This window comes from Prionailurus bengalensis, chromosome B2 (genome assembly GCF_016509475.1).
Source record: "Prionailurus bengalensis isolate Pbe53 chromosome B2, Fcat_Pben_1.1_paternal_pri, whole genome shotgun sequence".
NCBI lineage: Eukaryota > Metazoa > Chordata > Mammalia > Carnivora > Felidae > Prionailurus > Prionailurus bengalensis.
The window spans coordinates 51226319-51239122 of NC_057349.1; the positions used below are offsets into that span (position 1 = coordinate 51226319).

Consider the following 12804-nt stretch of genomic DNA (forward strand, 5'->3'; position numbering starts at 1 on the left):
TTGCCCTTTTTGTGGTTGTGCTTCTGAGGATATGTGTGCAGATGGGAATTTATCCCTGATCTTTTTCTCCAACAGTAACCTTGGAAGATGAATACATCTTTAGCCCTATTAGATTTTCCCTTTTATGTTATTCTTGAATGACATCATGTATTGGTTCAACTAAAATTAAAAAAAAAAAGTTGTTCTCCTATACCGGGAAAGACATTTTATGTAGGATATGGCTGTGTCTGTAGGAAAATATGACAATAAAATAGAAAGGAATAATTTTATTTTGCTGTTGCTTTCATTGTCAACTTGTGGTTATGCTTAGAAATTCATTTGAGGGCATTGCATTAAAAGCACACCTTATGCACTGAAACGTTAGTGTTCACTCATACTTTGTTTCCATTTTATTCACTAAAATTATAGCTATTACCCTTTAAAAAGTCTATAATTTATGGGGTATCAACAGTAGAGATCTATTTGTATTTTGGAGATTTAAGTGGGATTGCATTGTACAAATTGTACAAGGCTGGAGAAATGAATTTTCGTCATTGTGTGTGTTTTAGAAGGCAAAATCACTTACTGTTAGTAATGGTTGTATGTATTTCATACTCATGGGGCACTTAATACTGAACCCTTTCATATGTTGGTATTTAAATTTCATGGGGATAGAACATAAGACAGACTTGTAGTCATCATCTGGGGAGATGATGGGCCTATAGAACCTGGGGATAAGTTCACAGTTTCACTTCTTTTTTGACTCCTAAAGCACTGTCTTTATTTCCTACCCACATGAAATTCTGCGATGAATTATCTGAACTACCTCTAATGATTTTGTTGCTAAAACCGCTATCTATCATGATATTTATGAGATTAGTCATGTAAAGACGCCTTCCTAGAAAATAATCTATCTAGTAAGTGTGTCATATTGTTGTTGCTGATAAGACTAATGGGCTTCCCAAATCTCACAAGGGATCTATTGTTCCTCACTACAGAGGAGAGCATTGATTTATTATTTTCGGATGATTAGTTGCAACCTGGCAATTTTGACATGACTGCAATGAAGGAATAATGACAACTATCTTTAAAGGCATAAAAGAAGGTTAAAGAGTGAGAGATGGTTCAGAAAGGTTTGTCTGTGTGTTTTATATTCCCTAAGGAATTGTTTCTAGAAGGCGTGGCTGTTTTAGTATTTTTAGTTATCAGAAAGCTGTACCCTATAATAAACTGGCCTACAGTTAGTTCATTAGACATATAATGTGGGTGAAATATCCTGTAAGGATATCCACTTCTCTTTCTTTGATTACATACTCACAAAGAAAATACCTATTAATAATCTAGTGTGTCAGATAGCCTGATCCAGGTACCGCCTGACCCCAGGCTCACTGAGTGCCATCATGCTCTCAGTCTCTCTGTCCAGTCCAGTCTTATCATCCATGGTGGCTTTCATTTTCACCAGAATGACTCTGTCAACCTTCTTGTCTCACAGTTACTTGAGCTTCCCAATCTCAGTGCCTTTTCTGTTTGTTTTTTTTTCTTCTGAGATACTCAGTCTCAAGGTCAAAGCCTTAGACCACATAATCATCCAGAATTACCATACATCTAAATCTTAAACTCTCACATACCGTACTCTAACCCCACGTCATTCTCCCCAACCCTCACCATGTTATCAAATCTGGTCTCTGAGCGTCAGAGACCACTGGTCCCCTGAATCTGAGGGTTCCTCTTCTGTACCTCTCCAAACTTCACTCCATGGTGTTCGCTTGCTCTACTCTCACTAGAGCCCTCAATTTCCTCACGCTCACAACATCCTTTTGCCAAAACTGCTTCTGAACACCAACTCTGTAAGTGCTACCATTGTTTTTTTCTGTTCCTGTGAGGGGTAGTTTGACACATCCCTGGAGAAGATATCAAATGTCCAAGCAAATTGCTTCACTACTACGGGTCCTCGGCATATTCTGTCTCTCCTTTTGTTTATAGTAAGGCATTTTTCCTATTGCTGTCAATGACGTTCTAGTCTTTTCTGTTTTCCTTAAAATCCCATGTCAATTTTTCTAGTTCTTCCTTAGCTGCTTGATAACTTAGTGTTCCAACTCTGGAGGCTTCAACCTTGGACCTCTTCTTTTCCTATTTGTGCTTACTACCTTGGTGATCTCTTCTGGTATTGTGGTTTTAAATACCATGTACAAGTTAACAATCCTAATAATTTTATCTTTAGCACAGACTTTCCTCTAAACTTGACTTCCATACCTACAATTCCACTTGGATCTGTATTTGGCATATTACATTTGATCTTTATTCTCAGACTAGCTTCACCTGTTGTTTTCCCCATTTTAGTGAATAAAATTTAATTTCTTGTGGTTATTCAGGTCAAAATTTTGTACATGTCTTGATTCTTATCTATCTTTTATATCCCACATCTAATTTTTAAGATAATTCTAAGTTTTCCTTTGAAATCTAGCCAGAACCAAGGTACCTGGGAGGCTCAGTCGGTTGAATGTCTGACTTTGGCTTAGGTCATGATCTCACAGTTCCTGAGTTTGAGCCCCACGTGGACTTGTTGCTGATAGCATGGATCCCACTTCAGATCTTCTGTCCCTCTCTCTCTCTGTGCCTACCCCACTCACGCTCTCTCTCTCAAAAATAAATAAAACATTACAAAAAATAAAAAAAAAACTAAAATATAGTCAGACTCTTAACATTTCTTATTGTGATTACTGCAACAACCCAAGTTCAACCTACCATTTTCTCTCCCATGGGTTACTGCCATAGCCTTATAGCCAGTCTTCATAGCTTCCGCCTATTGAAAGTAATATATATTTTACATATTTATTTTGTTTACTTCTTTCTCCACAGAATGTAAACTCTATTAGTGTGCTCACCATTACATCGCCAACACCTAGAGTGATGTCTTAGCATTTAGTAGACATTTAATAAGACCTTGTTGAAAAATTGAAAGTAAGTAGAAGGCATAATACTCAAGTGAGGGTTGATTTTAGTGGGATCATAGTGGCAGGACTGAAGGCCACTCGAAAGACAAGGATGTGGGTGGGTGAGTAGATGTAGTGATGGGGACCTTGGAAATTCTTGTTTGACTGCTCTAGTTATCTCAGTGAAATAAGAAACCAAGTCATCGGGTCAGAGTAAGACCATGGAAGAAGATATTGAGGGTGTGAAAAAAGGAGAGGGTGTGACTTTTCTAGGCAAGTGGGAGAGTGAATGGACTATAGAACTATAATATGTTTATAGAGCAACATTGAAGGGCCTGCTTGAGGCTCAGAGTCATAAATTTGAAGTGAAACCGGTAAGCACAGTTGTGTGATTTCTTCCAATTACATACCTTTGTGGTGAAGGGGTAGATTAGGTAGCAGGTTAGATTTAGTGAGGACTGTGATTTGTCCAAATGGGAGGGATGATGTGAGAGAGGGCAGGGCACTTGAGGAGTATGCATGGGGTAAACACAGTCACTGAGGCTGGCTAAAATAAAAAAGAAGTATGGGAAAACATAATGTTGGAGGGATCAGTAGATTTTCCTTCTGGTGGGGTCTGAGAAATGTTGCAGCTGGAATATGAGACGGAAGTGTGGAAAGAAAAGAAGTGGAGATCAGAGAATGGAAAATGTGACATTACAGAGGGCTGGTGGCTATTGGTTGAGGCTAGGGATTGAGGGGCAAGAAGGAGCAGAGGCCAGGTCAACACAATATGAGGAAAATTACCCATGGGCTGTGATACTGGGTATTAAGCAAAGCATAGTGTTAAAGGGAGTGGAATTGAGCCACGAACTAAATCTTCAAAGAAAGAAGAGCTTGCTTAATTTGGGTGTGGGCAGATGACAGTGAAGATGAGAGGTCATGAGTGGTATAGACTCTTGACATGAGATTCACATCTGGAAGTTTCTAGGTAGGAGGAAAGAAGAATGGTCTGGAAGTAGTAAAGGGGAGTGAGGAGGACACTCTTGTACTTCCAGGTCCAGTGTGAGGGAAAATAGCAACCATTGAACAAGCTTCTTAGAGACAGAGCCCTTCAGAGGAAGCAGTGGTTTGATTAGAGTGAGGATGGAGAAGAGCTTAAGGACATGGGAGATTGTATGATGGCTGACTGAATTTCAGAATGTGTATGGTAGAAATACTTCATGAATTGGGATGGGGCACAGATGGGAAAAGAATGAGGGGGTGTGCATAGCACACAGGAATTGCGGGATGACTCCAGCCTGGGTTCCTTATAGGGGCTGACATGGATGGGGTTAAAGGGAAGGCCACAATGAAGCCTGAGAGGTCCAAGGCACAGAAAGTGGGCACAGTTTAAAGGGAGAGGAAAGTGAGGGTCCTGCCGGGGTGTATCATATTTCTTGTGACAGAGGCATGGAGGTAGCTGAGGGGCAGTGTTACTCTGATTAGATGGGGTTGATTTTACCATCAGTGTTGATTATGCCACCTTTCTGCTTCCACCACTGCACCACATTCGTGAAATTTTCTGTATCTTCATTCATTTTCTCTGGACTCAAAGGAGGCCATGTTCCTTCTCCCGTTCTCTTAACATATTTTGCCTGCTTCCTCCAGGACCTTGTTTTGCTTTCCTTCTCTTCTGGCTCCTTTCCCAAGTCTACAGACATGTTCAGGTCCACCCTATTACATGCCAGCAGAGGCACCTCTTTGACTCTCCTTCCCTCACTAACTCCTCTCAACCTCCCTCTTTACCCTTTATCCAGATTTCTAGAAAGAGAAATTTACAGCTGGATCTTCTCTTTTTCCCTTTCATTTAGTCCTCAATCTATTGCTCTTGGTTTTCTGTGCTTGTCACTAGTCACATGTCTTTTAAAACCAGAGTTATCGGGGGCACCTAGGTGGCTGTGCGTCTGACTTCCGCTTGGGTCATGATCTTGCAGTTCATGAGTTCAAGCCCCCCATTGGGCTCTCTGCTGTCAGCACAGAGCCCACTTCAGATCCTCTGCCCCTCCACTGCTTGCACTCTCTGAAAAATGAATAAAATGTGGAACAAAAACCCAGAGTTATCTATCTAAAATTCTAATGTGACTACTTCATTTCCCAATCTACGGTGCTGTAATTGTTCTCTGTTGTCAATCAGACAGAATCCAAGTTTGATATGTACCCCCCACTGCTGCTACCCTTCCACGATTTCAATCATCTGGTTTTCTTAGCCTGGGATATCCTGATCTTCCTCTTCCCTGGGACCAAATTTCAGGTGTTGCCTTTTCCAGAGCTTCCTAGATTGGGTAGGCAGGCACCGCTCAACACTTTTCCCTTAGTGGTTTGTGCATCCCCTTTTTTCTTCTTGTGTGTGGTCTACTGACTATTTCCTATTCATTATGGCATCCCTAGATCCTTGAGTTCCTGCCACACAACAAATAGTTGTGGCACACAATCATTCTGGTGCAGCCACTCTGGGGAACAATATAGAGGTTCCTCAGAAAACTAAAGACAGAACTACCCTACAATCCAGCAATTGCACTATTAGATATTTACCCAAAGGATACAAAAATAGAGATTTGAAAGGATACATGCACCCTAATGTTACAGCAGCATTATCAACAATAGCCAAATTATGGAGAAAGCCCAAATGTCCATTGACTGATGAATTGATAAAGAAAATGTGACACACACACACACACACACACACACACACACAATGGAATATTACTCAGCCATCTAAAAGAATGAAATCTTGCCATTTGCAATGACATGGATAGAGCTAGAATGTATTATGCTAAGCAAAATAAGTCAATCAGAGAAAGACAAATACCATATAATTTCACTCATATGTGGACATTAAGAAACAACTGAGGGTTGATGGAGGGGAAGTGGTGGGGAGATGGGCTAGATGGGTGATGGGTACTAAGGAGGGCATTTATGATGAGCACTGGGTGTTGTCTGTAAATGATGAATCCCTGAAAACTACTTCTAAAACCAATATAGTACTGTATGTTAACTAAAATTTAAATAAATTAAAAAAATAAACACAATAATTCTTGAATTATTAAAGCATGAATGAAAGAGAAAGTGTGTCCTCAAGGAGAGACATTGGTGTTCTAATCGCTAAAAAAGCATTCTTTCAATTTTAAATCCAGTTTTTAGTATTCTCATTAGTGATACATGTTGGAAGTTTCTTGCATGGTTGTGATTATGAGTCAAATTGAAACTGCTAACCCAGGGTTAAATGAATAAAAGTCAATTTTGAAACAGACTAGATGCTGTGTTTGTGATGATCCTACTGAGGTAGAAGTGCCCTATAATATTCCAAAAGACCACCTAGCCAATCTACTGTTTTGTTGCCATCCCCCTACAACAGGATCTTTCTGGGGTTGTACTGCTTTCTCTGATAAATGGAATCATAAAAAAAGGGGGGGGGATCTGATCCACTGTGACTGTTTTTATAGCTGTGTTTTTTTTGGCAACCATACACATGACCACAGGATAATAGGCAACTTATCAAAATAACTGAGATAAATATCATGGGGTATAGAAAATAAAGTCAAGATAAACCTTTGACAGGACTGAAGGTCTAATTTATTACATGTCTCATAGGTCTCTTCTGGTGATTCTGAAGCCAAACCTCTGATCTTCACATTTGTCCCCACTGTCAGAAGACTACCAACCCACTCTAAGTTGGCTGACACCTCTAAATTCCTTGTTAAAATTCCTGAGGAACCAAGTGATAAGAATCCAGAAGCTGTAAATAGGGTAGGATTACTTTTCTTCTTTTTTTTTTTTGTATTAAGCAACTTTATATTAAACATTCAATTGTCCATAATAATGACTTGGAAATTTGTATGAATGTTTATTTCCTTTGCATAAAGTGAGATGTCTGTGAAATGTAAGGTTGACTAAAAATATAAGTGTGTAATAGTGTGTGTAATTATCATACCCCTGCTTCTCTCTAATACACTATTCTCAACTCATGAGTTGACACCCTGTTCTTTGCTATTCACATGACACATTCTGCCCCCTGGCATTTTCCCTTCTCCCAAATATGTCTTAAAATAATAAAAACAAAATTTCCTGAGAAGTTTGAATTTATCTTGATAGAAAATACAAAATAAAATGGTGAGACATTATTGTTTTACATGCAATAAATTAGCAAAATTTAAAAAGTGTCATATCCAGTACTGGGACAGTTGTGAAGGTATTGGCATGCTCATGCTTTGCAGCTAGCTCTATGAATTTATACAATTTTGGTGGAAAGCCCTTATCCATAGTTTTAAAACTGTCATAATTTTCAATAACTAACTCTTAGAAACGTAGTTAGCCGGTGGCCTGGCTAGTTAGCCTGTAGTTAGCCTGGGTGGCTAGTTAGCCTGTAGTTAGCCTGTAGTTAGCCTGACCTGTAGTTAGCCTGGGTGGCTCAATTGGTTGAGCATCTGGCTCTTGGTTTCGGCTCAGGTCATGATCTCACAGTTCATGAGCTTGATCCCTTCATTGGGTTCTGAGCTGACAGCGCAAAGCCTGGTTGGGATTCTCTCTCTTCCTCTCTCTCTCTCTCTCTCTCAAAAATTAAATAAATAAACATAAAAAAAAGAAATATATTTTAAGGAAATAGTACAAAGGCAGAAAAATGTCATTTAGGAAAGCAATTAGGGAAAAATAAAAATAGTCTAATAGCTAATAATCAGAAAAATAAAATTAAGAATATGATAATAAATTACTTTTACAAGGTTATAATTATAGTGATTATGTAATTCCATGGAAAGTATTAACTTTATAATAGTAAGCAACAACATAGGTTATAAAATTGTATTTATACACTGATTATGCTTATCCAAAATGAGACCAAAACTGGAAATAAAATTAAAACAGACAAAAAATCCTGATAATGACTTGTGTTAGTGCAATGACAGTTTGGCTAAAAAACCCTTTCTCTTTAAAAAATAAATTTAAGGGGTGCCTGGGTGGCTCAGTTGGTTAAGTGTTCAACTCTTGATCTCACCTCAGGTCTTGATCTCAGGGTCCTGATTTCAAGCCCTATGTTGGGCTCCATCATGGGTGTGGAACCTACTTAAAAAAATGTATTTTAATACTGTCTTATTATGAATAAAATGTGACTGGGGGATTTCGTGGTGTTCTTGATTCACTAAAAAGGGGCAAAATAATCTGATTCACCTTGGGTGTATGAAAACATCTTATCTGGAAAGCTATAATATATCTGTGATCCTGAGATTTTTCAATGCTACTGCCTTATTTCAAAGACTATTAAGGCCACATTATTTCAGGGAGATCCTACACACGACAGTTGGAATGTCCAGGAAATTTCTCTCTAAGAGTTCTCAAATATGTATACACACACACACATAGTTATGGTATCCTTTGTTATAGGTGCTATGAGCATATGAGATGACTGTGGACATATATATTAATCTTGGTTGCAAACTTCCAGAGCTTCCTGAGACATTGATATTTATTTGCTGATTGCACTGAAATGCACACAACTATATCTTTAGAATATTCAAGATTTTTCTTCCTATTTTTTAAATAGTTCAATATTATAATAGGGCAGGCTAAATAACCCCTTGATAATTTATATATTCAACCACTGTTTACTGAATGCATTATGTGTTTGGTGCAGTGGATTCTGAATTAATAAAGTCAACTCCTGTAACTCATTATTGGGAAGGCATACAATAAACAAAGTGAAAAGCATATAATGAAATCTCAGATAATGATAAAGCTGTACAAAAGTACATCAAACTAAAGGAATAGAGAATGATGGACTATGGGGAAGGGAATTATTTTAGATCACTAATAAGGTTTTCGAAGACTAGTTCAATTTTTGCCATCTTTTTAGTTATTGTTACTTTTTATAATAAGCAATCTGTCTCTGAATCCTTAATTTTCTTAAAAGTTTATTTATTGTGATAAAGAGAGAGAACGAGCAGGGGAGGAGCAGAGAGAGAGGGAGAGAGAATCTCAAGCAGGCTCTGCACTGTCAGCATGGAGCCCACCTTGGGGCTCGATCCCACAAACCGTGAGATCATGACCTGAGCTGACAATCAAGAGTCAGATGCCACCCAAGAGTCTGAGCCACCCAGGCGCTCCTGAATCCTTTTATATTAATTTAAACTTCTTTCTAATTTGGGTTTTTATTATTGTATAGCATTATAATTTAATATGTGAAATGACCATTGTCAGAGAAATCCTAATCAGAAGCAATTTACGTTTATCTTGACTAAATCATCATCAGCTAAGAAATGTACAGTGGGTATATAAAATCACCTTTTTAGTTATATATAATCAGTAGTTTGACTTCTATTTTTACACATATGATATATATGCATATAATAGCACATGTTAAGTTTACTACCACAGTTGAAATTTCATTTATTTTAGTTTATTTAGTGTCTTCTTTATTATTTTTTATTCTGCAGTAATTTTAGACCTAAAGAAATGTTGCAAAGAAAAGGATAGTAACCACAGCATGGTTATCAAAGCCAAGAAAATAAACGTTGGGTCTTTTAAATACAATCTTAATGTACAGTACAGTTATCATTTTATTTTATTTTATTTTTATTTTATTATTTTTTTTTTAATTTTTTTTTCAACGTTTATTTATTTTTGGGACAGAGAGAGAGAGAGCATGAACGGGCGAGAGGCAGAGAGAGAGGGAGACACAGAATCAGAAACAGGCTCCATGCTCCGAGCCATCAGCCCAGAGCCCGACACGGGGCTCGAACCCACGGACCGCGAGATTGTGACCTGGCTGAAGTCGGAGGCTCAACAGACTGCGCCACCCAGGCGCCCCAAGTTATCATTTTAGAAAAAGATGCTTGATAGTTTGATAAAGCTATCGTACTTTGGTCTTGTAAACCCTCTCTGTACTCATAAAAAAATTGGATGGGAAAAAATTAGAATTACAAAATAAAATAGTGGTGAAAAATACTTTGTACTAAAAATACTTTTTTTTCCTGGTGTCTGATTCTTGAGTTCCTCCCAATTAGTTTAGATTGTTTTGTTTGAATACCTATGCATTTTGTTCTAGTTTTATTTTTCCTCTCAGACTTTCAGAGAGATTTGTACTATTTTAGGAACTTTCAGTGAGGTTTCCTTTCTCTCTGACTTATACAGGTTTTGTCTGACCATTAACTAAACACTTGACCAACGCCCATTTGTTTCATGAATGCCTTCATGGGAAACATTGCTATCTCTATTTCTTTTTAAGAAATTATATCATGATTTATTTTAAAGCAGGTTTACTTGATATTGATTCTGAGCTTGAAGTTGTTTGGGCTTGGACTAGGACAGACAACCGGGCTAGTAAAAGTGAGCCATTAACTTCAGGGGTGCCTGGGTGGCTCAGTTGATTAAGTGTCCGACTTCAGCTTGGGTCATGATCTCATGGTTTGTGGCTCAAGCCCCGCACTGGGCTCTGTGCTGACAACTCAGAGCCTGGAATCTCCTTCAGATTCTGTGTCTACCTCTCGGCCCCTCCTGAGTTTGTGCTCTGTCTCTGTCTCTCTCTCTCAAAAATAAAAATAAACATTAAAATTTTTTTTGAAAAAAAGTAAGCCATTAATTTCAATCCAGTCTCTCCTAAGTCAACCTGATTTTTAAATATATTCCTAAAAATTCTAGTCTTTGGAAATCATAAGCAGGTTAAACTTTTAAGAGTACAGGCAAAACAGAAGCCAGTGTCAAACCAATGTCAATGCTTTTCTGTCTCTACATTAATTACAGTCTGATTCCAATGAGTACTTGACCTTGAATGCTGGGAGCCAACGGGAGAGAGACCAAGGAACATTGATTTATCCTTCAGAGGTCAGTGAAAATATTTCACAAGGAAGGGGACTCAAAGCAAACGAACTTCAAGGAATGCAGCAAAGTGACCTCTTTAAAGCTGAATATGTCTTTGTTGTGGACTCGGAAGGGGAAGATGAATCTACCAGTGGAAAAGGTGAACAAGGCCCCCTGCAGGGATGGGCACCACAGCTTCTCGGCCCAAGTCTCTAGCAATTTCCTCCACTCTCGCCTCTGATGTGGTACGTCCCAAGACACGGGGGACAGACCTCCAGGCCCCATCACATCCTGAAATGTCTCATGGGATTGCCCCTCCGCAAAAGCATGGGCAGGTAGGTTTTTCTTCTTGTCATAGAATAAAAGAAAATGTTTACATACTCTTTATCCTAGGCTGTCTGCAAAGGCCTTCCTGTTTGAAGCAAATAAAACTCTCAAAGAGAAAAGATACTAAAAAACCAAAATCCCAAGATCATAAATCATCAGAGTAAATATAGATAACTAATTCATAAGACAAAAAGATTATATAATTGTACTGCGAGTTGGCTGAAGAGAAAATGTAAAATATTCAGCTGGAGTGGATCTGGGGGAATGTTATCTCTTACTTTTGAATAATTCTTGAAAGAGGTTGATATTGGGACTTTCTTAGGAGACAGTGCTGGGTTAGCTGGCTGCATCCAAAAGCATACTTCAGATAGGAGAAAGATCCCGTGGGAAGACATCAATTGAATATCAGATGTAGACACATTACTTTTAAACTGCTGAAAGAGTAGTAAAAGGACAGGCTAGGAAACAAGAGTGTGTAAGAAAAAAGAAATCTCACCTGTGTGTCTTATGGAGAGAATCTGTTGTAGTCCTGGAACCCACCAGTGCAGGGCTTGCCTTAGCGAAATGGGGAGAAGATTCCACCCCAAGACTTAGCAGCAAAATTGAAGAGTTCCTTTAAGATGGAGAACCTATTTAAGACCCATTTCTGTGATGGGCAGGAAAGAAAGGAGGTGGATAGAGAGGGATTTTGAAGGGAAAAATATGAAGGATTTGCCATTGGCTGGCTAATTGTTATAATGCATTTATAAAATGGTTTTGACAAGGCCTAGGTAGAATGTCAGGAATGCAAAGGCTGGCTTTGGGAGTGGATAGTGGATGCAAAGTTCTCTTTTGTAAAGCAGGAGTCAGTATCCTGATGTCCTATTTAGGATGTGTTAGACAAGGCACTTGCAAGCATCTCAAAGTAGTTGGGAGAACATTTTTATTGGTGAGTCGGCCCTTTGGGGCTGATAGGACCTATGCATAATTGTAGAGTAGGCATCTTATTTGGGTGTCACCCTATCTTCATTTCTGCAGCTTTCACTGACTTCCTGATGCTTAATTTATGTCACTTTTAAGTATCCAGTATCCTTAGGCTACTCTTTCATGGTAGAAGACTCTCACTAGGGTACCCCCATCTTGGTCTACTGGACTAAAACATTTATTTCCTCTCAAAATTTATTCTCAATGATTGGAAATGTTCTAATTATATAACTAAACATATTTTCTGTAAGCAGTGTTAGGCTTAAACATTTCTTTCTTGCCTCGGGAAAGATGATGGAATCACCAAGTTGTAGACATGGGGGCTCTCATAGTCAGGGGAGGGTAATTTTATCTGGCCCCTGTGAAGAAGAACATAAAGGCATGATGATAAAAAATAGAAGAAAACAAAGAAAATATTCTTAATGAAGCAATTTTTGGATTTTTGATTCACTCCTTCCCCCAGTTGTTAGGTTTTTTCCCCCTGAGTTGGTCATTTAACTTGTTTTTATGTGATCAAATATATATAAGTCAAACTAGAGACTGGATACATATCTTTGGATCTTTTTTCCAAAATATATTATTTTGCAGTAGGTTATAGTTCATGTTATCAAAGCTCCTAATGAAAAGGCAAATTCAACCTAATTCACTAGTAGTGGCTGAAAATTATGGTTACCACTAATGGAGGAATAGTAGACCTTGAAAAGTTTGGGAATAGCCATTGTTCCTGTTTCCATTTCCTATAATAATCCATTTGAGCGATGAATAGTAGAACATCATCAAGTAAAAATAAGAT

The 12804-nt window shown here is 38.3% G+C and overlaps 1 protein-coding gene across 1 annotated transcript in view; it reads left to right on the forward strand.

Annotated features, from left to right (window-relative positions):
• Positions 1 to 12804, forward strand: part of LOC122489639 (muscular LMNA interacting protein) — a 250265-nt gene that overhangs the window by 107036 nt on the left and 130425 nt on the right. The window contains 3 exon segments of the mRNA XM_043591667.1: positions 6525 to 6680; positions 10665 to 10887; positions 10890 to 11056. Coding sequence (XP_043447602.1) covers positions 6525 to 6680; positions 10665 to 10887; positions 10890 to 11056 — 546 coding nt within the window.